The 26,040-nt window shown below is 48.5% G+C and overlaps 1 protein-coding gene across 1 annotated transcript; it reads right to left on the bottom strand.

The window, feature by feature from the left end:
- Positions 1-17,735: 17,735 nt before the first annotated feature.
- CRYAA (crystallin alpha A) lies at positions 17,736-20,355 on the bottom strand. The gene is made up of 3 exons (XM_027639294.1): positions 20,167-20,355; positions 19,099-19,221; positions 17,736-18,053 (listed from the first exon to the last, which is right to left on the bottom strand). The coding sequence occupies exons 1-3, from the start codon at positions 20,353-20,355 to the stop codon at positions 17,844-17,846; spliced, it is 522 nt and encodes a 173-aa protein (XP_027495095.1). The 3' UTR covers positions 17,736-17,843.
- Positions 20,356-26,040: the final 5,685 nt, after the last annotated feature.

Below are 26,040 nucleotides of genomic sequence, written 5' to 3'. Positions count from 1 at the left end.
GCAGAAGCCATGGAAGAATCCTGGGGCCGGGGACTCTGTCCTCACTCCAGCAGCACGTCAGCACCCTCAGCATCCAGCCTGACAGAGATTCCAGAGCCACACAGCAGATGTCCACAGTGGAGTGTGGCCCATCCTTGGCTTTGTACTGGGAGCTGGGCTTTGAGTGGGAGCTACCAGCCTCCACTTGTGGTCATACACCTGCTTAGGGTGGGAGGAGGTTCCTAGAAATTCATTTGGAAGCCCCCAAGTGCTTATATTTTTTCTGCCTTGGTTTTGGTGGGGAATAAGGAGCCTGAATATTTCTCATCACAGGTATTTTTAAACTGTAAATATTTCCTCCAGGTTACCTCAGCTGGACATACTGTCACCCAACTCAATGGGAGGGAGAGAGAGCACAGAGAGCAGGGGCTGCCTCGCTTCTCCAAAAATTGTCCGGCTCCAACTTCTGCCCTCCCTCAGAGAAGAGACAAGCCCTGCTTTCAGTGTGCTTAAACTCACCGAGCTGACCTTGCCCATGATCTCGAGGTAGAATAATCTCTGGGCTCTCCCTTATGATATTTGTGCCCATAAACACCTGGATTAAGTGACCCATGTCAAGCATGAAATGACAGTAACGTGGTTTGCTCAGCATTGACCCGTGACCATGTGCTGCAGCCCTTCCCAAGCAAGAAGGAGGTGGTATTCAACAGGCAAACACCTATGGACATGTTGGCAGGCCTCTGCAGTGCCAAGCTTTGATGATTTAGGACAGAAACAGCCAGCTGGGGGGCCCTGGGGACCTGGGTCTCCCCTGCATGAGTGGCTCAAGAAGCACTAAGCTCTCCCAGCTCTCAGTGGCTGGTGACAGGAGCTGGGCTTGTGCTCCCAAGCCAGGGTCAGCACTGTTTTTCTTTCCCAAAGAGCACAGGCTCGCTGGTGAGTTGTCACAGATTTGCAGTACCAGGAATTAGGTTTTTTTTTTTAATGTGAACACAATGTTATCTCATGTGTGCTCTCAGGGCACCACAGCTTGAGGGAAGCAATGAAAACATCTCTCCCCTCAGGGCAAGGCGATTTTCTAACTGGGACAAGAGAAGGGTTGTCCTGGGCCAAAGCCAGGCATGAGGGATTGCTGGCCAAGGGAGAAGCTTTAGTCCTCTAAAGTCTCTCCAAAATCCCATTGGCAAAGCTGGGTTACACGGAGAAGTAAACATCCTCATTTTGGGATGAACTGCAGCGCCCAAAGCTGTACAAAGCACAGGCGATGGGCATCGTGACTTGGCACATCCCTCACGTTTCACTCTGTCTCAGAAAATCCCGGACCTTTAGCCTGCCTTGACCCAAGGCTTTCTTAAAAACCAAAGAGCTTTCTTAAACTTGGCTTATGTGACTCTCACCTCAGGCTTACTGAACCTTTACAATCCTTTGGTGAGGGTAAGGGACCTCAGGGTTAGTAACTGAACCTGAAACTTGTGGACTCTTGCAGAGCATGACTCAAAACCAAAATGAAAGCCCTGTCCACTGGAAGACTCCCATGAAGACCTAAGGCTGCCCTGTAGAAACTCAGTAACTGAAATTTTGCCTATGCTAAAGCCACAATGCAGATAAATGACCTGCCCTGCTTTGAAAAATGAATGCATTTTATCCCTTTGGATTACAACACAGGAATATATCTTTTACTCTCAGTGAAAAGCATCCTACTGTTTATTTTAGCTGGCAGACTTGCTGCCAGAAAGGAAATGAGAACATTATCTCTAATGAGTCTTCTCATAATGACAATTTTCTAAAAGAGGTACCAATTCTAGGTTTGTGTCAACAGTCCCACATCTGCAAGGCACGGAATAAACCTCCCAAGCCTATTACAGTATGCAGCCTCACTCCTCCACAGTCAGTGTGGTAATGTCTTGACAGAGCAGCCATTCCAGTTTTAATAGCAATATAGATTTTTCCCATGTGTGTACAAACACATATCTAAGTCCAGACTGTGCCTCTGGTCTCCTCTAAAACAAACTGTCTAAGCCACATTTCTCTTCCCCACTTATCTGTTGACTCTTTGACACGTTCAGGCTGCCCACCATTTAAAATCCAGCCCCTAGGGATGGAGTCCTGCCTCTGTTTCTTTGGAGGTGCCTCATTTTAAGTCATGTGACCCAAGTCTGCCAAAGCCATTTGAGAGAATTAAAGCAACATCTCCAGAGGTCTCGCTGGCAGGAGGCACAAAACCACAGTGTTCCACTACATCTGCTAGTGGGTCAAAGCATCCACCTTGCCTCCTTCTGCATCCTGGCAGCAGGGGGGTGGATAAAGCCCTGATCAAACAGCCCTCTGGCTTTCAGCCTTGGCAGAACAAAGGGTCACCTCCTTTTAAGCCAGCTCCCAGGTGCGACTGGGATGTGTCAAAAGTTTCTGATCCTTGCACCATGTGCAAGGCAGGTGAGGTGATGTGGGGGTTTTGGCTAGGGTGGAGTTAATTCCCTTCACATTGGCTGGTGTGGGGCTGTGTTTTGGATTTGTGCTGGAAACAGTGTTGATAACACAGGGATGTTTTTGATGTTGCTCAGCAGTGCTTACGCAGAGCCCGGGCCTTTTCTGCCCCTCACTCCAGTGAAGGGGCTGAGGGTGCACAAGGAGTTGGGAGGGGACACAGTTGGGACAACTGATTCCAGCTGCCCCAAGGGATACTCCACTCCATAGCTCAGCATATAGAACTGAGGGAAGAAGGAGAGGAGATATTCAGAGTGATGCCATTCACCTTCCCAAGTCAGTGACAGGTGTGATGGGAGCCCTGCTTTCCTGGGAATGGCTGAACACCTGCCTGCCCATGGGAGGGGTGGATGAATTCCATGTTTTTCTTTGCTTGAATGTGTGGCTTTTGCTTTACCTGTTAAACTGTCTTTACCTCAATCCACAATTTCTCCCACTTTTACTCTTCTGACTCTCTCCCCCACCCCACCAGAGGGAAGAGAGCAAGGGGTTACATGAGGCTTTTTTGCCAACTGTGTTAAACCACAACGGGAGAACAATCACAAAGTCTGCAAACCGGTCCCACTGCTTTGAATTCGTGTTTGGTAAGACTTTTGCAAACCCTGTCTTTGTGCCTGGCCTTTGCACAAGAAGGTTGTGTTCAACTGAACGTTTCATTGGTTCAGTTGTTCTAGGTTTGACCCTGTTCTCCATTTCTGTAGTGTGTGTGTGTGTGTTGAAAAATAAGAAATGCTTGGGGGACACCCAGAAATTAGGAGGTCCTATGTAACCCCATATGGAAAATGTCTAAAATAGGGAAACAGTGTCAATGATAAAGGAGTGCAGCTGAACAGGGCAGGATTTTGACAGACCACTGAAATAGCAATTTCAGCCATGGAAAATATATTGACCATACCTTACACTGGATTGCTTATCACAGTGTGCAAAGACCCCACCAATCTATCAGGAAGCCAAGAGCAGCAGAAGCCTTCACAGGACACCCTTCAGCAGGACCTGGAAAATGAGCACAGTCAAGGACATGCTGGCTAAGGAATTAATTCCTGTGCCCTGGTACTGACTGCAAACCCAAGAGATACTTTGAGCTGTCCTGTGGTGGCAGGATCCAGAGCTCCCTTCAACAGCACGAAGATGGGAAACCATCTTCCCCTGTACAAGAGGGATCAACATCCACATTCAAGATCCACACTTGCCACTGTTGTGCTGTGCACATGTTTGGACAAGGCTCTTGTGGACATGGTGGGATTCTTAGGGCTGTCCTGTGCAGGGCCAGGAGCTGGACTTTGATGATCCTTGTGGTTCCCTTCCAACTCAGAATATTCTATGATCCTGTGATTCTGTAATCAGTGCAGCAGCAAATTTCTTGTACTTCATCATGAGCCTATAAAACAAGCGAACCAAAGCCGAAGGTTTTTAGGGATTCATGGGTCTTTCAGACAAGCCAAGGCCAAGTCTCAAGCAAACCTGAGCCAATGCCTTTCACTTGGAAGGTGCAGGGTAACCTTAGACTCTGATATAGCTAACACCACAGTGTGGTTATAAATCCAAATCCACCAGACTGCCTTAAGACCCTTTCAAGATCAGAAGAATGTGTCCAAGCACATTTCCAAGTCCAGACTTGTTTCTCTGCTGTAAGAAATAATGCTACAATATGAATAAAAATGCAACAAAGTTCAATGCCAGACCTGATAAGAGGAGAAGAGTGATTCGTTTTTACAAAATGAAAGTCACTCCCTCATACTGTCATATTCACACAACTCTAAGCACTGAAAAGTTTGTATCCTCCTGATCTGGCCACGATTCCTCATGCTGGCACAGGGCACAAGGAACACTGTCTGCTGAGTCCTCACCAGGTCCCTGAGTGACACTGTCCAGGTTCAAATATGATGTTTTTCACTCATCAGGAGCTGACAGAGATGAGTCTCTCCATCCTGCCACACCCCTCTGTGAGTCATTCGGATTTTATCCCCTGAGTCCTTTGTCTCCTGATCTGGGTGTTCTGAGAAGCTGTCCCTGGATGTACTTCTCAAAGACCTGGCAGCAAGAGCTGCCACCCATCCTGTCACCTCCTGCCAGTTGCTCCTTTGGTAGTTTTGCAATATTCCTGCAGTATTCCAGTATTTTCAATATGCCTGTATTCCCATGCATTCTCCCTTTGTCCCAGTCTTCAGATTTTTGCCACAATTTTCTCTACTGCCACACAGGCTCTGCACAAGACTGTGCTCGGGCACACCTTTCAGCTGAGCCCCAGGATGCTACAAAGAGGGAGAGCCCAGCTCCCACTCAATCCACAAGGAAGGGTTCAAGGGACTCAAGTGAGAAGCAAAGTCATCCAGCAGGTCTTCTGTACTCAGTTCTTCCTGAGCACGAGGTGGGTGCTTTGGATAAGATTCATCCACTCAGATGTAGACACTTGGAGTTAAATATCTCCTTCTGAGCTTCCTCCCTAGCCAACAGACAGAGCCCATCCTGGGAACAATACCTCTCTTCCTGGTGGAGATGGCTTAGGTGGGTTAGATGGGGTTTGCCCTTGGAGTGGCTATTCCTTTCCAGTGCCTGCCCAGGGAGAAAAGGGCAGTGAGCTCAGTCTGAGGTGTCTACTCTGCAGACTTCCGAATTTAGGAGAGCTGAATCCTGTCCCTGCAGCCCAGAGAAGAGCAAGTAATGGGGGTGGGAAGCACACTGGTGACGGGGCTTGCCATTCACAACCTGATCCCAAGCCCTTTCTCAGCTGCTCATTGCACACGAGTTTGAGCTCCTTCATGCTTCCTATAAACTTCCTAAAATCATGGGCAACTTGAGAGCAGGATTCTTCCTCTGCAGACTTCTCCCTGCCTTTTCACCTCACAAGCATCCTTCTCCTGACAAGTTGCTGGGATGCTGGCAAGGCCCTTTGAGCTCTCCTGCCATCCCCCTCCAGTGCAGCAGAGTTTGCGGGTTTTGATCTTTCTCCCTGTCAATCTCAGTTGGCTCAAGGATGGTCAGGAAGTGCTCTGCGATCAAGAGCGCATTGAGATACGGGAAGAAAATGTTCTGTGGGGCAGGACAGGCTTTTATGTGGTTGCTCATGACAGCAGGGGGCTGGATGGGGTGAACCAGGAGGTCACTTCCCCACCGACATTCCCAAGTGCACCAGTAGGAATGCAGTCAGTGGCTCAGCAGCCTCCAGTTCACTGTCCTATTGACATCCAACCTTCTGGCTTTTGCTGGTGGCTTTGACTTTTAAAGGATGAGCCAGGGGAACGTCACATTACTGCTGGGGGAGTTTTATTGCCAAGCCTGATCCAACTGCAGCGAAGTTAATGTACTTCCAGGATCCAAGGGGAGTCCCGGACACCAGCCATAGTGTTGGTGGCAGCCAGGAAGTTTGTGGGCTAGGGAAGGATGCTGCTTAGAAGTGTTATAGAAGACCTCGTTGACTCCATACTTCTCTGGTGCATATGAGTGCACTGGTTACCTCAGTAACAGGTGTTAAAAAGTCCCAGCTTGCTGGGAATAGGCTTTGCCACCCTCCCTCTTCCCGTAAAATCCTATTCTCGTCGAGCTGGCAATAAATAAACCCCTTGTCATGCACCGTGGGCACACCAAGTACTCAAACAGGGCCATCCTTTGGAAAGGGAGGGTTATTTTCAGCAGCAGATTTTAGCTGAAAAGGGGAAGCTCTGAATGGAGGCTCTGGCATTTTGCAAGGCTTAGCTGAATTGTTGGTGCCTGCTGGTTCCCACAGTCCTCCCGGCGTGGTGGTGTCACTGTGTCCACACAGATGAGGGTAAAGTGATATTTTGATTAATGTCAGCAGTCTGGTGCTTGGTGAAGGTGCAGCCTTTGCTCTTTCCTCAGCTGAAAGACAATATGGCTTTGTCACTCTTCAGCAGTCGGCAGGGACACATCCTGATAACCAGCTGAGCCCAGTGACTTGGTGAGGGGAAAGAAACAGGAGGAAAAACTGCTTGTTGTTTTGATACAGAGATTCTGTCTCTAAAATGCAAGGAAAAAGAAGGGTCAGATGTCTCGTATGGTTAATGGTCAACAGCAAGTAGGATTTTAATCTGACAGGCATATAAAAACGGACCTCTAAAAGATCAGCAGTTCAGCCTCTTCTTCCAAGAGGGGACATGTTTCTTGGTTTCCAGTTGTAACCTGGACATCTTTCTTTCATATCAAAGGGTTTAATACACCACACTGTCTGCAGGGCTGTTTCCTTCCCATAACTCAGTTGGGATTAACACGAGGCCAGTTGGTGCTCATGCTCTCTCCCTGGGGTGAAGCTCTGGGCAATCTGATCCAGGTGGAAGGTGTCCCTGCCCACGACAGGGGGGTTGGAACTAGGTGATCCTTAAGGTCCCTTCCAACCCAAACTATTCTGTGAGTCTATGATTCTGTTACTTCTTTGGCATTCCCACTGCATGTGTACAACACACACAGCAGTGCCTTCCTTTGCACACACCAGATGTGTCTGTTCAGTGCCTGCCATCCCAGCTCAGAAGGAAAGGCGCTTTGGAAAGCACAGCTGCCCAATTCACCTGGCAGAGCAGCTGCCCCAGCGGTACAACATCAGGAATTAATCCCACTAGGTGAGCAGGAATGAGCTGCTGGAGGGCAGCTGGGAGCTGGCTGCAGGAGGGAGGTGACAGGGAGGCAGAGTGAGTGCTGGGGTCAGTTTGGATGTGGGGCAGTGCCAGGGACTGGTGGGTGGATCAAAGGGCAGTGGCCTTTAGGGGGAAGACACTTGCCAGAAGGAAGGCTCAAAGAGAACACAGTAAAAAAATATCTGAGTTTGTCTGGAGCAGGAGAGGTTGGTGCTTTGCTGTGGAGCACATAACTCATAATAGTAACAAAACCAACCAAACAAACAAAAGTGGCTGTTGTTCCCTTTCTTCATGTTATCTCTGCAGGAACCCAGCTAATGCCCCTGAGATGCCCCAGGAAGGGTCACTGTGCCCCAGCCCAAAGCCAGGCACTGGACCCTTCCTTTGGGGTGGGCAGGGGGTTTTCCACCTATGCATATCTTTGTCTTCTCCCTTAAGGCCTCTTCTCCACCTCCTCATGCTGGGGCTAGTTTGAGTCCTTCCCAGGCAGTCTCCGACTCTCCAGCTGCAGGGACTTTCCCTGGGAGCTTTTTCTCTTCACCAGGATGTGTCTGAATTTTGTCCATCCTGTGTGATCAGATGCTGCCAAAAAAAAGCTGTAACAAGAGTAACAACACCCACACTTTTTCCCAGGGCGCCCACCCACCAGGTCCAAAATACCATGAAAACCATCCTCCAGGCACAGATCCTGGCTCACATGGGCACAGCACACCCCTCGAGCATCATCAGCTGGTGTTGGTGCTGGTGCCCCACAGACACTTAATCATAGAATTATCCAATGGTTTGGGTTGGAAAGCTCCTTAAAGATCATCCAGTTCCAACCCCCCTGCCATGGGCAGTGTCACCTTCCAGTAGACCAGGGTGTTCAGAGCTCCATCCAACCTGGCCTTGGACACTTCCAGGGATGGGGCAGCCTCAGCTTCTCTGGGCAACCTGTTCTGGTGCCTCACACTAAAATTTTCCTCACACCCCCTCACAGTGAAGAATTTCTTCCTAATATCTGATCTACACCTACTCTCTTTTGAAGCCATTCCCCCTTGTCCTCTCACTACATGCTCTTGTAAATGTTCCTTCCAAATGAAGGAACTCCATCCAGCTAAGCTGGTCTTTTTCCTTAATATCCTCCCAGGTGCTGGTAGCCAAATAGCTGTTCCCCCATCTCTGGCACCTTCCTGGGCACTTGCACTTCCTTGGCAAGAGCTAAATCAGGGACTAGCGCTGCAAAAGACAATGTGGCTGCCAGGAGCCCCCTTCCTGCCCATGCACTTGTTCCTGCAGCTCCTCTTCTGTCCCTCCACTGGCTTCTTAAATGTTGTCACGCTTAAACTTTGTCCTCTGCTGTCAAGGGGCTCAAAAATTCCCTCTCCCTGTCCCAACCCTGCCCGTGCGGGGCTCATGCAGCCACCTGAGCTCGTGTGATCTCTCTGCACAGAGCCACCCAAGCAGCTCCTGTACCCAGAGCACCCAGCCTTAAAAACAACCCAATGGACTAGAATTTTCTCCCCAGCACCTGTATACTGTACGCCTGCAGAGCACTTTTTAATAGGAAACATAATCCTTAATTTTTATGCTTATCTTATAACAAGAAGTAATACAGTTGAATTGTATCATACCCATCCTTTTACTCATCAGCATTTTCCAGACTTCCATCTTCTCTTTCCTTAAGGTTTATCTGAGAAGTGAGCTTATCAGAGAAGAGATTAAACCAGATCTCTGTTGCTGTTGCACAGTTTCCTAACTCTGCTTCCATTTACTGGCAGACATGTGAGTACTGACAGCACCTGTGAACCCAGGGAAGGGCTGCAGAGTAGGCATTGAGCAGGAAAATTTTGGTAGATAGTCTGGCAAATCTGTCTTCTGCCTCCTATGCATGACCCTGCCCTCTGCAGAGATGAGCCCTGTGGACAGGACACAGCAGGGAAGGGGGTAATGTGTGACCTACTATAACAGCCATGGCCAAGGCTCATCTCTCTAAACCCTCGCTGACTTGTAGATTGGCTTCAGAGCCCAAAATCTCCTCTGGTTTTTCCAGCTGTGCTAGTGGATATAATGAAAAATATTCCCTCTGTCTACAACCCTTTGACCTGGCTGCGTCCTGAGACATTGCAGCTACAGCAAAATATGCTGGAGACCTCCGTGTCTGGTTCTCTTCCAAGGCAAAGAGAGCATTTCACCTCAGATGCTTGAGAAACGTGAGTTCACATCTGATTTATTGGAGGACTTTGTTCTGTGGTGCAAACACGTGGTGAGAAACTCCTCTGTGCCCTGAGTGCTGTGTGGGTCACAAGGAGAGGGGCTTTTGGCACAGTAACTACTCGCCTCAGGCTGACTCCTTGTCACCACATCACCCCTTCATACAAACCCCTCATGAAAGGTCTGGGCAAATGAAACCACAAGTGCTATGGGTATGAGTTTGGATATGAGTTTTTCCAGGACATTTATGCTGTCTTACTCCAAAATGTACAGGTAGAAGCTGTCAGGCTCTGCTGTCTTGCTTTTTTGAGGTCTCTTGGTTGGTTGGTTTGTTGTGTTTTTTTGGTGGTGGTTGGTTTGTTGTGTTTTTTGCAACCTCCTGGTTAAATTAATGCATTTTCAGCAGCTTGGTTAACAGCCTAAGCATGGAACCCACACACTGAGGCAACCTTCTGAGTTTGCCAGGCACAAATGTGAATGAGAAGCTTAAATGCCAGTTCAGCCCCCCTAGGACTTGGAGCATCAGGTGCTGGGAGGGAGAGCAGGACAGTCCAGCTGCACAGCAACCACACACTGATTTCTGCTATACTCAGCTGGAGAGCATTTACAAGTGCTTCAGAAACCGGGGTGGCTCCTGAACTTCATCTTATTAAAGGAAAAAAAGAGATGAAAAATACATATATATCCTCCCTTGCATGTTTTGTTGTTTGGTTTTTTTAAAGTTAGTGTTATCAAACCATAAAAGAGTTGATCTGTGCTTGCTACTCTAGCTGGAGACCTTGTCTCTTGGTTATCTGCCAGCTCCCCAAAGGAGAAGCTGGAGTGTGGTTGGGCTGCTTTCTCCAAGGAAGATGGAAATACTGTTGTAGCCAACTTCACTGGTTCACCCATGGGTACCATCTCTTTTTTGGGTCTTCGTTGCATCCGAGTCTACACCTCTCTTACTCCATGATGCCTTTCTTAGTTAAAATGATAGGGAGATAAAATGATAGGGCATTAGTAGTTCCTGGAAGAGAAAAACCAGCCTGGCAAGCTTACAAGTCAGCTCTGGTGTGTTCTGCTAGAGAAACTACTGACCAGCAAAAAAACTGTGAACTATTACTTTCCTCTCCAAAATCCTTTCCCAGACTCCACTGGATCTCCTTGCCATTGCTAATTAAGTTCATGGTATTCCATTTTCTCTGTGTGGATGTGACCGGGTGTTTGTTTTGCATTAAATTCAGGTGAGACTTTGAGCTGACGTGTTGAAAATCAATGAGAAACAGAAATTATCAGGGGAAGCCAAATTGCTACAGGGGCTGAATGAGCCTGTTGGGCTTCCTGGTTTCAGTCCCATGGACAGGGTCACATATCCTGGTGTCATGAACCTCACAGGGGAAGTAATGACATACCCAGAGACTGAAACAAAGCTATGTATAGCTTTTCTTACCCCTATGGCCCGCTGAAGCACATAAATAAGTCAGGCTTTTTGCATTACTGTTTTGTGGAGTGTTTGGAAGTAGTTCATAAATTATTGGAGAAGAAAGGTCAGGCTTTTAAAGAATGCTTTGGAAAATCAGCATCTTTGGGAAGGATTTGACACGCTTTGTTTACAGTGTGAGAGAGTTTAACGCACAAATCCTCTGAAAAGCCCAAGGAGCCTTCCAGCAAAACCAGTGGAGACAAGGCTAGACATCCCAAATATTTCTCCTTAAGTAAAAACAAACAACAATAACAACCAACCAAAAAAAAAAAAAAAAGGCAGGAAATTAAACACCAGACCTTCCTTAGTCAGCGCTGAGAATTATGAAGCAGACTTTCTAAGGCCTTTACAGCTCACCTCTGAGCTCTGGCAATAACTCCTGCTGAGTTATCTCAACATGAACATCATCAGAGCCAAATGTCGCTCCAGTGCAAGACTCAGCCGCGTGTCCGAGGGATAAGGATGGACTAAAAGGGACCCCTTTGACCAGAGACACACCCAGTGGGCTGTAAAGCACTTTGGGGGGGCATATTTCCCTGGGTTGCCCCTTGGTTTCGCCCTTGTGGCTTGGTGGTAGGGTGACACTGCACATCCCATCCTCCAGAGTGGCTCGACAGGGAGGAAAAGGGCATCAAAGGGCTTTGGATCTGAGGGATTTCTTCATCAGAAAGAGGAAAGGAAAGCAAAAGGACGTTGCAATTAGCAATGTGGAGGGCAGACAGCAGTGCATTAAATCCTGCAGCTAGGGGCTGACATCAGCCTGAGTGGGTGGAGAACTGAGACAGTTTGGACAATGGGGCTGCTCTGCTTCCTTTGAGCACATTGTCAAAGAAAAAGGGAAAAAGAAAACTGAAAGAGTTACTGTTGGGGTGTAGAAAAATAAGGGGAAAACCCCCCCCACAAAACCACCCCCTCCACAAACCCACAACATTCTCCGGAGGAACATACAGGAGATGCTCAGCAAATACCGAGTGTGACCTTTCCGTCCCGTGTTCCCTTCCAAGCCGGGGAGGCCGCTCGGTCCCACCGGCGAGGGGCTGCTGCCATCTCCCGGGAGGGGGATGTGCTGCTGGTGCCGGGCGGCCAGGGCAGGAAAAGCATCTTGAAAGGTACCGAGACGCAACAACAAGAGCCGGGTTGGAAGAGTACGTAAAAATCCTCTGGCACAGTATCTCGGAGCACAGCGCTTGAGGCACCAAGGAAATAAAGCTGTTCGTGTGCAAATGCTGTGTTAGATATGACATGTTTTGTGCACACTGGAATACACACGTGTTCAGAGCTTCACTGCACTGATGGCTTTAAAGGCAGAGCAGCCTCTGGATTAAGTGAAGCTCCTTTTCCCCTGATCCGAGGTTAATGAAATGATCGACCAGCTATGAAATCTTCACAGAGAAATCACTGCAAGCAAATCATGGAAATTCCCTTTTTCCCGACTGCCAGCTATGCTGTTAGTTCCCCTGGGACACACCAGCCCACACCATTCAACAGGAACACTGCCCATGAGCCCCTTGAGAGGTTGTGTGCTGAAAATACTCCATGCAGGGCCTCCCTACGTCTGGACCCTTGCACAGACAGACCCTTAACCATCCCAAAATAGCCCCAGCAAGATATGGCAGCACTCTCTGGAAGCAATGAATGCTACAGAGGAGAGTCTCCAGGGCTTTGTGGATCAGCCTCTGCCTTTATGCCAGGGTAGTTGAGTCTCTCCCGTGTTCCCAAATCTGCCGACTGACACATGCTGGCCCCCTCCCCGATTTACAGCTCCCCCAGCACGGCTGTGTGGCAGCACTTACTGGCCCCCTGTCCCCACAGTGGTGTGGGCAAATGTGGGCTGTGAAAGGGCAAGCCAGGCTGGACATCAGGCAGAGCCTGTGGTGGCTGACAGGGATTTCCCCAGCAGCAGCAGGTTTTGCAGAGTCCCTGCCCAGCTACCACCACCCCTGCTGAGGCAGAGCTCCTTCTCCAGTCCAGGCTGAGCCCACCCTTCCCAAGAAGACTGAAGAGTTCACAGCCCTCATGGTGTGTGGTAGGTCTGTGCAAGACAGCTGGAGGATGGCCTTTGAGGCAGAGACAAGTCCCCTGAGTTTTGGTCGACTTACATCACTCCATCGTCTTGCCTCAGCCTCTCTGACTGAGATCTCATTTTTATTCCACTTGTGCTGCACTCCCAGAAATGCCACAAACATCTACACCACGTCCCAACCTCACATTTTTCATTAAAAGTGCCAGTTAATGGTAAAGGAAGTGCCAGCCATGTAACCTGGCTCCAGCCCTACTGCCTTGGCTCTGTACAGATCCTGATTGCACTTTCCTTGGGAAAACCCTCCTTGGCCAGATCAGGAGCTGGGAAATGAGGGACTTGGCAGGTACCTGCTCTTCTCACGTGAGCTGGTGGTTTTCCAAGCCAGTCCTGACAAGAGGTCACAGTGGAGTGACAAAGTCCAGGTTGGGGGGGGGGGGGGGGCAGAGTCCACGTCATCATGGTCTCCGCTGGCTGCTTATCCCAAATTTACATGTCCAACAGCAGAAATAAACTGCAGAGGTCTGCCCAGAATATCAGTGTTATGCACTTTTTAGAGAATATTGAAATTTTTTTAGATGTGTTTGGAGCCCTTTCTGCTGCCAACAGGGGCAGCTACTGCTTTTTTAACCTCAGATCATAGAGACTTACGTAGCAGAGATCAAATCCTGATGATAATACCAAGGGGATGAGGGGTTATGGGGGTTGCATGTAGCAGAATTTGCTTTAAAGAAAAAAAAAAAGGTGGAGGGGGGAAAGGCGGGGAAATGCTGGCAAACTTTCAGGCTACTCCCAAATTTTATGTAACACTGGCTAACTTGCAAATCAATCAGGAAACAAGAAAAGCCGGAGCTGTGCAACCTTTGTCGGTTCCATGTGCCTTGTGCCCTGGGTTCCCGTCTCCCTAGGGAGATGTCGGAACCCGGGAGGCGAAGGGAGTCCTTCTGAGAGCCAGAACGCAGGAAAGGCTGCCACCCCGTGGGGACACAGCTTTTCCAGGCAATCCCTGCCTCTCTCCGGGGCTGTCCTGCCAGAATCCGGGCGACTTAAGTCCAAAAGTAATGGATCAGCCAGGGGCGAGAAGGGGAATGCAGCATTCATTAACTGCCTGCTCCCTTGCAGAGAGGGCTGCGAGAGCCCTGTGTGCCTTCTCCAGGAAAGGGTGAGGAGGGTCTCCCTTATCCACCTGCCAAGAGGGGAGACAAGGAAGGAGCCTTGCCCAAAATGCTCAGGGACAGCATCCTGGCTGGTGGCCTGCAGGTCAGATCCTGGTAGCTCTTGCTCCCAGATTTTTCTTGGAGGAAACAGGATCCTGGCAGAGGTGACATACCCTGCCCAAGCAGTGCAATACTGAGGAGGGCAGAGGGCAGGTACAGCACCAGCAGCTGCTGCTGCTCTCCACGTCACTGCCACCCCCACTGAACTACTGGAGCCTCTGGGAAGAAGGGGAATTGCCTGGAGGAGGGTGCACATCCCTGGACCACTGTCTGCTGCATCCTCCTCAGAACCCTTTAACAATTCCTCTAGAGGGGAAACTAAAGTCATTTCTGCTTTCTTTAGGCAAGCAAGGTAATCAGTCTGAGTGGAAATAGAGGGCAGGTAATAAAAACACACTGCAAAAAGGATGAATAGTCACCCTGAGCAGAAGTCTCTGGTTACAGGCCACCCTACACCAAACTGCCTGGATACTTTGAAGGTTCCCTGTGGGTAGGGTCCTCTGATGCCTTTCCCTCCGTGACAAAATCATCAACTGAATCACTAACCAAAAAACCTCAAAGAAATTTTGTTAATCCTTGAGGAGTGTTATCAACACCTTATTAACAGGTGAATTTGCATAGAAAAGCTGTGGTGAAGAGCTCCTTGCTGAAACGGTGGTCATAGGCTATAAATGACAAGAATTTCTTCAAAGGAAAATTAATTTTGGCAGAGGAAAACAAGAACTTTTGCAGAGCCAAGTGCACAGATGGGGAGGAAGAGGAGGAGTATCCCAAAGGGGTGTGACTAGGAAGACTTTTGGGTGAAAAATGTGAAATATTTTGAGTGACACATAGGCACCAGTAAGCAGGGAGGAGTTAATGCCAATGCTCAAGCTCTTTTGCAAGTGGATGAGCCCCTAGAGGCCAGGGGTACTCTTGGTTTGGGGACAGGCTGGGGAACCTTCAGTGACATGTTCCCCCTCCTATACAAAACATCACCAGCCACCCAGCATGTCCTTGCACAGAGGTTTTAGAGTTCCTCATGGTTTTAATTAGCTGATGGATTGCAAAAGGCTTTAAAATCAGCCCTTGTAAGAACAGCAAGACAGTCAGACTCTGGTGTCCCTGGGATGTGCCCCAAAGATGAGGGGCTGCACGGGTGCTGGGCTGCTGCCCCTGGATTGCCCTAAACCTCTCCTGATTTCTTATCATCAAACCCTCACTTTCTGCCATCCAGGAATGAAGAGGTGCCCATAAAAGGTTCAAATCTCATTTCATGGGACTGACGGACACACGGGCTGCTCAGACACCTGCAGGCAACATCTGCACACTGATCACACTCAAAACGTGTTTTCCTATTTTTACGTCTCTGAGAGGTTTGACTGGGGGCTAAATGTCTGGGGCTGGGATTTGGGTTGCTTCTGGCTTCGCTGAGTTTCTGTCAGCATGTGGTGGGGAGGCACCAAGGCTCTGGCAAGAAGCTGTCTATGAGGGGAAGAGGGGAAAGCATCAGAGACCAGGGGCCTGTTAGTGACAGGAAAAGTAGCAAGAGGCAGCTTCGAATAAAATGCCCTTTTCATGTCTCCTGGAACAAAATTGCCCTCTCCCAAAGTGGGCTCATGAACACTTTTCCCCTGGAGATGCAAATGCAAAAGGCAGCACAATTTTTGGTAGAAAGCTTTGAGATTGCCCAGTAATTAATCTCAGTAAAAAATTGGTTTCAAATAGTGTCAGACGCTGAGGGGATTTATTGCTTTCTAATTACCAGGCAGTGATCACCCTCCTTGCCTCCTCATCCCTGATTCTGCAGCACTCCCATCTCCTGCAGCCTCACTCCTCTCCCTGCTTCTCCTCCAGCTGCCCAGTTCCCAGCAGGCTCTACTATCCTGCTGTGATGCTGATCCCAATAATGCTCCCAGCACCCCTGTCCTTGGGAGGTTTGGACCAGGATGAGCCCTGAGACATACTCTCTGTATAAGATGCAAAGCCTTTGCTGCTGACTACCAGCCCTGCCTGGGTTTTGGCCTTGATGAGGTGGAAGCAAGTGCTTTTTAAATTTAAATAGTCCCAGAGCTTCTGTGTTTATGGCTCATATTAATATTTAAACCCATCCCATGACAAAAAAACCCCAAACAACAAAAATCTGCATTTCTCTCTCTTTTTTACAGCTAATCATCAGCAAAGAGGAGAAGGCTGGTGGGGTCAGCTTTTTGACAGAGCAGACACTCTTTCTGCGACTGTTCTCACCTCCCAGTGAGGGCATGGACCTGTGCTCTTCCCTGGGAAGGATGTCCTTGTTTTGTTGTCACTCTGCCTTGATTTGCAGGTGGGATCCAGGAGCCCTCAAAGACATGATGATTGAGACAAACGTGTCTGCTCCCAGGGAAGCAGTGACCTTCTCTACTTGGGGAGCCAAGGTGGACCTCAGAAGCTCCACCTCCCATTGCAGGTCTTGGATGTGGCGATCTCAACCAAGAGGAAGAGCACTCTGTGTCCAAGCTGATTTTACCTATAGGGTTAATTATGGGCGTGTGGGGTTATCAGCCTTTCCTAAACACCCTGGATTTCCATCTGTGTGGAAAGCTATTTGAGTGGAGCATGAGTGCTGAAACCTTCAGCCTTGAGCACTCACATCTGTGCAGACTGGGGAGCTGTGGATTTCATGTGTGGCAGCTGCAGGGAGAGCTCGTACTTACACCCTACCTGCCCTGCCATCAAGCAACTTTAGTCATTAATTTGGGATTAAATCCTTCACATTGTTCCACGGAGATGAGGTCTGCACTGTTGTCTGTACCGACTCAACAAACTGAAATAATGGCATGGTTGTCAGGCTGCTGAATTTCGCCCTTTTTCCGATCCTTTTGTTTTGCTTGCATGAAGGACAACAGGAACACGAAAGAAAGGGCGAGCCATCATCCCAACAGTGGAAAGCTCATCCTTTAAACGGTGATAAGCACCACACTGACCTCCAGAAATCTTCCAAAGGAACAAATGAAACCCCCGAAGCCAATTGCGTGTTTCCTAAATCACTTTATTGACCGCCACTGACCACATTCTCAGGTTGAGCGCCAGATACCAGTGGGAGAGGTGGAGCTACCCTAGAATTACAGGGAGAGCAAGGGAGACGGTGTGTTAACGCACAGGCTGGGGAGAGCTGGCTGGGGATGTGAAGCCTCTGCACAGCGGTGAGCCCCTCTCTCTCCCGCGAGGGCCTACTAAGACAGTAGAAAGACGTGCTTGTCCTCCTGCCAGTTGTCCCTGAGGGAAACAACAGGGCAGTGGTGTGAACAGATACACTTAAACACTTCGCTGAAAAAAAAAAAAAAAACAAAGAACCAAAACCACGTTTCAACCCGCCAAAGGTGAGATGTTATTATTTCTCCTGCGGCTGCAAGGAACTCATGGTAGGTTCATCGCATGCCTGCAGGATCTCAAGTGTGGGGCTTGGCTCTGTTGCTGTTTTGTTGGGTTTTTTTTAAGAGTAACCAGTTTAACTCTGAGTGGGGTAGAGCAAGTCTGCAGGGTTTTTCCCCTGCTCCAAGCCTCACCCGGAGACTTGGTGCACCAGGAGCCAGCATTACTCGTGCACTCCCTCCTACCTGATGGTGGATATGGGCTACAGCACCGGACGAAGACCCTTTCAGCAAGTACAGCAGCATGGCAGCATCGCCATCCATGCCATCCCCACAGGTTTAAGCTTCAATTAGTCCACCAGCCGCTCACCCAGCCCCTCGTTCCATCCAAGGGAAAAAGGGGGGGGAAGGGAGGAGGAGGAAGGAAAAAAAAAAAAAACAGAAAGGAAACAAAGTAGGGGAGAAACCAACAAAATAAACCCCTCTGGATATTCACTGATATCTATGCGATGGCTCTGGGGATGAGCCCTGCGGGTGGTGGCAGCCTGCACGCCGCGGTGGCAGGCGGGCTTAGGAGGAAGGAGCGGAGGTGGGCTTCTCCTCCCGGGACACGGGGATGGGCCTCTCGCTGTGGCCGGCGTCCATGTTGGAGGGGACCTTGGGGCCCGAGAAGGTCAGCATGCCATCGTTGGACAGCGAGCAGGTGATGGCGGCCTGGTCCACGTTGGCGGGCAGGCGGTACCGGCGGTGGAATTCCCGGGAGATGTAGCCGTGGTCATCCTGAGAGGCAGTGGGGAAAGGGGGGGAAGGCGCGTCAGAAACCCTCCGTGCCTCCCTTTGCCCGACCCTGCGGGGACATCCGCATTCCCTCAGGATCATCGTGACACTGCGCTGCCAGCACTGCTGGGCACATCACAGCCTTCTTTAATGCTTTACAGGTTTGTGGGGCCAGGTATGCCCCGTGATGCCCCTGAAGCTGCAAGAACCGAGCAGAGCAGCAGGGTGTGGTTTTTGGCCATATTACAGGTTGAGACCTGATTTAGGCCGCTCATTTCAAAGGATGCTTGGAGACAAAGCCCGGAGTTCCGGGAAGGTAAAAGCAAGGCGGATATGTGCACCCATGTATTTATTTACTAGGCTGCAATGCTGTGTCAGCCACAATCCTGGCCCCCTTCTTTTTCTGGCCAAAAGAATGAGAAATGCAATTATTTTTTCTAAGTCGTCCATGAAAACAGCTGCTCTCTTCCTCTGGAAAAAATAACTATATTAAAACATACATACTGTTTCCAGACTAGAGCTTTGTCTGGCCAAATAAGTGTATGAGAAGAATTAAAACCCTGCTGGTATAATTCACTTTTCGACCCCCACAGATATTTCCATGACATACGTGTTAAAAGTTTCCAAGCCTGAGGCACTCGGTTGTTTTTCTTTTGTTTTGGTTGCTCTTGCTTTTTTCTCCCAGATCAGCACATGAAAATTCTGTTTTCACTAGTGATTCTGGCTTATGAAAACTCAGCCATGCTTCAGCAGCGCCAGATGATGTTCTTTGTCTGGTCCAGTGTTATTAGGGAACAATGGACACCGTCATCTGACGGTTATGGAAGATGATGATTGAAAATAAACAAAAGAGGAGTGGATTAGCTTGTTATTGTCAGATATCAAGTTGGGACTCTATGGGAACTGGCCATGCCAATAGTAACAATCGATAAATAACTCCTTCTTCTGATAAATTCTTTTTTTTTTTCCTTCAGCTGAGAACTGTTGGAAAGAAGGAAAACGGAGCTCGATTCCCCAGTTGCTCCACCATCACGTCACTTCCACTTACCTGTCTTTCACTGTGCTTGCCATGGATTTCCACAAAGTCATCAATAATCTTCACACTCAAGTCTTCGGGAGAGAAGTGTTTTACATCCAGCATGATTGTAAACTTGTCCCGATCAGACCTCACCTGAAACAAGCATTGTCAGACAGTAAGACCCAGGCTCTGAGTGTGGAGTCAGCACCAACAGCTCAAAAGCCAGAGATGGAGTGGTCTGATAGTGGCACAGTTTCTCCTTCCGTGACTATGGGCCTCAGCAGGGGTTTTCTTTCCCATCACAGGGACCCAGGGACACTGGGAGGCCTTGGTAGGTGTCAGGGACACTGGGAGGCCATGGTAGGTGTCTGCACCATTGCAACTATTCTGAGGAGAGGTCACTTCTTGCTGCTATTCTTGTGTCAGGGACCCTTTTGCACTGAGCAGTCTGCCAGACGCACTGGACATTTTTACTCAGCAGCAAGGGGGGATGGAAACCAGTGCAATACTCTCTAATAGCACGTGTTTTGTCCTTTCCGTGTTTAATGGTTTCTTTGTGGTCTTCCAGTAAGAAAGGGCCAGAGAAAGAACTGGTCCCTGAGCTCAGAATGTAGCCCCCACAGCTACACACTCCTACAGTTGCCTTTGGAGGATTGCTCCAGGGTCCTTCAGCGTGGGATTGTTAAAACCACCGTGTTCCCAAGGTGGAGGAGGGGGCTGGAGAAAGCTCCTGCCCACCAGGCTCCTCTCCCATGCCCAGCTGCCCTCGCAGGCCCTTACTCTGGGAGCAGCCTGGCTCCTCCTTGCCACATGGCTGGTGGGCACAGAGCAGTAAAGGCAGCTTTTTACGTGTTGGAAACAACCATCGGGAGCCAAAATGGTTTCTGTTCCTCAAAGGGAGGGCTTATCCCCAGGGAAGATTTCCCTCTGTGCCCAAGAAGGGGCAAGTGGACTGTGCCTGGTGGTGGGCTGGAGGTCTGAGCCCCCTCGCACCACAGCACAGGGCTACAGCCACTGGTGGGATGAGGGTGAGGAGGAGCAGGTGGAGGCACAAGGAAGGAGCAGAAGGAAAAGGAGAGGAAGTCAAAGGGCCCTTACCTCTGAGATGCCCGACTCCAGCACGCTGCGGAAGAGGGACTGCCTGTAGTAGGGGCTGATAGTGGACGAGAACAAAGGCAGGAGGTCATACTCGAGGAGACCCTCCCCGAAAAACTGGTCGAACAAACGGCTTGGAATGAAGGGTCCCAGAGCGCGCTTGAACCAGGGGTGCTGGATGGTAATGTCCATGCTGCTGCTGCTGCTGCTGCTGCTGCTGCTGCGACCTGTGGCTGCAAGGGGAGAGCAGAAGGGGCAGTGCCGCTGCTGGGGAGACGGCGATGCCTTGGCTGGACTGCGCGGTGCAGCCCCAGGGAAGCTCCCCCTATATATACCGGTCTCGCAGAATGAAGGCATTAGCAGGATTCCTCTGGAAAGACATGATCTCATGATGGGGGCAACGTGGTCAGCAGAAATGCGGAGACTGACCTGGAAATGACAGTCTGGTTGGAATCAGTGCCAGATGTCCTGGAGGGATGATGCCAGGCAGCGGGCTGTGAGACACGGGGTGCCCAGCGGGACTGGCAGGTCCGCTACGGGATCAGGCAGGTTAAGCAGAACACCCCGGTGGGCATCTCAAGGATGATTGTGGAAGAGGTCTGCTCCACAGGTCTTGTAACCCACCCTTGGCTTTTCATTAATTTGCTTCTGTTTCTGCCCCTCCTTGAAACAGAGATTCAAGATTTCTTCCAAATAAATGAAACAGCTTACTTCCAAGCAAGGGAAAAGGGGCTGATTCAGTTTGAAGAAAGGAAAACTTTTTTGTGACATGCTATGAAGTGCCTCTAACACTTGAGAGGAGTCTGATGCCCCTGGCACAGGGGTCCTGGCAGGACTGGCAGGGAAGCAGGACTAACAAATGATGCAGAGCATGAACACGGTTCTGACAAAACAAAAACTTTTAACAAAAAATAATTTGGCAAAAGAAAGAAGGAAAAATGAGTTTGGTCGCCGACCGTAACGGCAGCCTGAAAGCTGCTCTTGAGAGGGTCCTTGTTCTGATTTAGGAGTGATGTGGGAGATGCATTTATCTCATGGTGTCACAGCACAGATCCTGCTTAACACGCATTTCTGGTTACAGCTGTTTTTCATTTCTGTTTCACTTAAAGCCTCCTTTAAGGGGTCATCTGGCACCCCGGACTGCCCGGGGAATGGGCTCCCTGCCCGCTGCCAGAGCAGCAGGCTCTGCCAGAGAGCTGAGGTGGCTGGGCAGCAAAAGGGCGGCGAGGCTGCCCAGCTCCACAGCAAGGCTCAGCACAGGCTGTGGAGACAGACAGAACCCCATTTCCACCACAGCCAGTGATGCAGGGAATGCATCCCAGGGGCCTATGGGTAGCAGAAGCACCTGTGATGGGAATCTTGCGCATCCCAGCACCTTTTGTAGTCAGCAGAGAGCGAGGGAGAGAGAGAACAGGGCACTTCCAAAGGGCACTTAAGAGCTGAGGGGCTGAATTAGCCTCTCACATTGCCAGGCACTAAAGAAACCAAGTGTGGCTGAGATCCTGTCATCAGTGCTTTGGGAGAAATGGGATCAATCCAGGCCAGAGGAGCCAAATTCAGAAAAGCACTGAGGTAAAGTGACATTCAGCTGAGCATCACCTGGAATACAGGCACCGTGTGGTCTCTGAAAATCCTTGGCCTTGACTCCCACACATGACCCCTCCCCATGTAGGGCATAGAGGCAGGAAAGGAAAAGTGGGAACCAGGAAATCCTGTTCCTTCATAGAAAACAAAAGGTTGATCAGAAAAACACCCAAAAAGGCAGTCGAGACCAGTAAGAAGACAGACAAGAGTTTAGGTTCCACCTTACCAAGTTCCAGCAAGAAAAGGCCCCATTATCTGGCCATGGCTCTTGGGCATGAAGGCTTTTCTAAAATCAGGTGCCAAAAAGAGATAAAAAACCACAGCAGACAGACCTAACCCCTCATTTAGTCCCATCATCCCAAATCTGTCATTTTGATTGAGAAAATGAAGGGAAAGACAAAGTGCTTCCAAGATTTTTCTTCAAGAGCTCTACAAGATTTGGGTCTTCGCCCCAGGAGTGAAGAAAATCTCTCCTCAGCCACCGAGTTCCAGAGACCTGCTAACCTGTATTTAACCAGCTGCAGCAGTGACCTGATAAAGAAAACGTCATCTGATATGCAGAGTGAGAGGAAAAATGAGAGGACAGATAAAGGAACAGGTTCAAATCCCAAGCCACTCACCGGAGCACACAAAGCAGGTTATTTATTTGGCTGGTAGAGGAAGAGGTGGGAACTGTACCCACAGAAGGTGAGACAGATTTGGGGGTCTGACATACCATTTGGGCCCCAACCATGCATGAGGGATGAATGCTATCCCTAAAATGCGTTGGGAACATCCCCTTTGTATTTCCCAAATCGGGGGTTATGCCAGGAGCACAGGGAGCAATGCACACAATGGCAGGATCCTCTCTGGACATCTTTCAGTCCTTATGAAACTGCCAAACCCTGGAGCTCTGACCTCTAGCATGTTCTTCAGACTATTCCCTGCACTATTGAGGCAGTGAGGAAGGAGGGAGGGCCTGGGACACTTCCAGGGATAGTTCCACAGCTTCTCTGGGCAACCTGTTCCAGTGGGATGGAACACACATGAGTGTGTTCAATATGTGATATGTGACCAGAGCACCCTGTTCAGTGGGATAAAAGGAATTAGGTGTTCAAAAAAAAATGACCAATATACCTTCAACTTAATTTTTGTCTAAAATTATGTATATTACCACACACTGAAATACTTGAAAAGTGGAAGCCAACTTTATGGTTTTATGTCTTTAGCTTCTTCCGGATCCACATTTTCATGGTTTTTCCTAGAATTAATCACATCCATATGTCTTTGATGGACATTTTTGTCTTTTATGGGCAAAAATATTTCACTGAAATGTAAATTTCATTTGCAGGAGCTTTTTCCCTGATGCAGACATTGCACTGCCTGCATGCTATTGAGCAAAAAAAAAAAAAAAAAATCTTGTGAGATGCACCACATTTCACTTCCAGTGGTCTAAAACTTAAGTGTCCAGCCCAAGTGAGTGGTCCATGCTCCCTGTCCAGTAGGTGGAGACAGACAGATGCCTCCAGATGGCTCATGTTATGAAGTGGGTGAGTAGGAAAGGTGCAATGAGACCCCTTTCAGCAGTGCCTATGTGTCAGCTGACTAAGGAGGGAGCCTGGACAGCTGACTTAGAGGAGGCAATTCTAATTCTAACCTCCTTCTGGATGAGCAAAGCTGGTGAGATGAATCCAGCCCACTGGGAATTCGGTATGAGAAGAGAAAGCAATCATTTTGCAGCAGTTCAGTAGATCAGACCTCACAAGACACACAGCATTTGAGCATCATTATCACCTGCTAAACAAAAGCAGTGAGATTTATTGGTGTTCCTACAAAACTGATCCATGTGCTCATGAATACAGCCAAACACAGTGCAGCAAAGGCAGGTTTTTCCTGCTTTGCAAACTTAGAATGAGTTGAACTGAAAAAGTCTTCCAGTAGGTTCTGCTGTCCAGCTAACCTTTGAAATACTCCCTTCCTAAATTGTGATGCATAATTGACAGCATATGAGACATTTATTAAAGGATGTTGCCTCGTACAAGCTGCAGAAATCCCATATCACATTCCTGAGTAAAGCTGGCATCAGCAATCAAGCACAGCCCTTTGCTTGTATTTAGCTGCTCTTAGTTTGTCTGCATGATTGACTCTCACCTGATAATTTCTAGGTGAGTCCAGGGCTGCCTCCAACCCCCATAGTCAAGCTCTGTATGAGCCCAAAGTGAAAAGAATGTATTTAAGTGGAGGAATGACTGGTCAGGTGTAACTCTGGAGGGTCTGTGTGAGATTCTGAAGTGCTAATAGAACTGGTATTACTGCTTCCAGCTGGTGTGTTGCAGCCCCAGGATTGCCCAGAAGGGCAAACTCTGCTCTGATCTGCACATTCTCTCGAGTCAAGTGGTTCCTGTCAACCTGCAGAGGATGAAACTCTTCAGATCTTAATGGAAAACAGGAATGCATTGCAGCCCTTTTTCTTTCAAATACACCTATGAATCCAAAAAACTACAAGTGTACTCATTCAGATGGTCCTCTGCATTTAGATATCAGCTGTTTAGTGACAACATAAGAGATTGAACAATCTCTGGAATATGTAATCATAAAATTGTTGCAGCATGCTAATCAGACTGAGTTTCCCCTTCATAGAAATCTGTGAGGTACAAAACCGAATTCATGACAGGCACACAGAGTTAGGGCAAGTAATAATGTGATTTTGTTGCAAGTTTTCTTCCTACCAGTCTTGCTGTGGTGGAAAATACTGTATAATGTGTGTGAGGGAGCTGTTGAGTGGGGGAAAAAAAATACAAACATTCTCAAATTAGTCAAGCTGAAAGGGAGCCAGTGCTATCAGTTTTGGCTGCTAAGCACTTACTAAAAGCTTTCCCTAGAAATGAACACAGAGCATTTCTTTCTTTCTTTCTTTTTAAGGGAAGAGCCCTTTCTTTAGAACACACATTTCCTGTTCCTCATGGCCAGGATCTCCAAACCTTTCTACCACCTCTGACCTGGGATGCTGACAGAGGAAGGAGCAGCTGGTTGCAACAGCAGTGAGATTCATTTTCCTCTGCACTCGACCCCCACCAGATACCATGGAAAGCACTAAAGCAGTGATTCTGATGAGTTTTGAATGCTGTTGATATCTTGCTGAAGTTTATACTGGATGGGAAGAGGCCAGGGCACATTGTCAGTGCTGTTTGCAGAACGATTATCTGGGGTTGAGGTTGAGGAGTAACAAAACGCTGGCATGAGAAAAGGCAGGTGTTATATTCTTTTTTTATTAGAGGAATAAGTGTTTTTTGTCAAAAACAAAGAGAACACTTGAAAACCCCTCTCTGAGGACAGTTCACATCAAGAAAGAAGCCAGTTAGTGGGAGTGTTGCTACATGCTTAGCACCTTTGAAAATTGGGCCACATATTAAGAAATCTAAAGATAGGTCTAGAAGCCTAACTCTCTGCAAGTGTATTTAAGAAAACAAAGAAACTACCAACTTTGGCTTGCTTTTCTTTTAAAGGGAGATAAGCATGTCCCTAGAGAACCCTGCAAATTGCCATGCCTCTCAAACAGCTTTCAGCTGCTCCCTGCCCTCCAGCCTCTTGGTTAAGCTTGTCCTGGTGTAAGTCACCACCCTTCTCTCACCTCTGCAATTCTTTCTTAATGAATGGTCAAGCCCTGTACCCCAAGTTTTGTCCCAGGTGGTCCCCACTCATGCTGACAACAGTTTTTGTCTCACAGGGACTGTGGTTCCAAAGCTGCTGAACACCAGTGCCGGGGAAGGAGCAATCACAGCAGAGGCAAGCTGTGAAGGGGACATTTCTAGTTTTCTACCCAAAAATAAATCTTTGCCCCAGCATTTTTAAGGCACATTCTCCTATTTTATTGCTGGCCTTTGGGATTCTTTTTCTACTCCAGCAACTTCTTCCCTATTTTAGAAGGATGGGGCAATTTTTATTTCATGGCTTATAGCGATCCACGGTCAGATTTACAATTTAGCTGTACACTGGAAAAGTTAAATATCCACTCCACTCATACAAAGACTGATATTTATTTTATCTAAAGAATTTATATAATATCAACAGTCTGCCTTGGTACAGCCAAAGAGGCTTAAAAAATTACTAGCAATCCCTTTTTTCCACCTCAGAGCCCACATCCTAAACACTGAACAAATCCCATCAGTGTTTAGGGCACATAATATCATTGTTGTCAAATCAATGGTGAATTTACGTGCTGTTAATCCTTGGCACTTAGTCAAACAAGCTCAGCAAGTTTTAGCAGCACAATGCATTTTATGTTTTCATCAATGGATTTGCATAGGGAATGAG

Source organism: Corapipo altera, unplaced genomic scaffold, assembly GCF_003945725.1.
Source record: "Corapipo altera isolate COAL_440 unplaced genomic scaffold, ASM394572v1 0, whole genome shotgun sequence".
NCBI lineage: Eukaryota > Metazoa > Chordata > Aves > Passeriformes > Pipridae > Corapipo > Corapipo altera.
The sequence above is the reverse complement of the archived record's forward strand: the minus strand, read 5'-3'. Positions and strand labels throughout refer to the sequence as shown.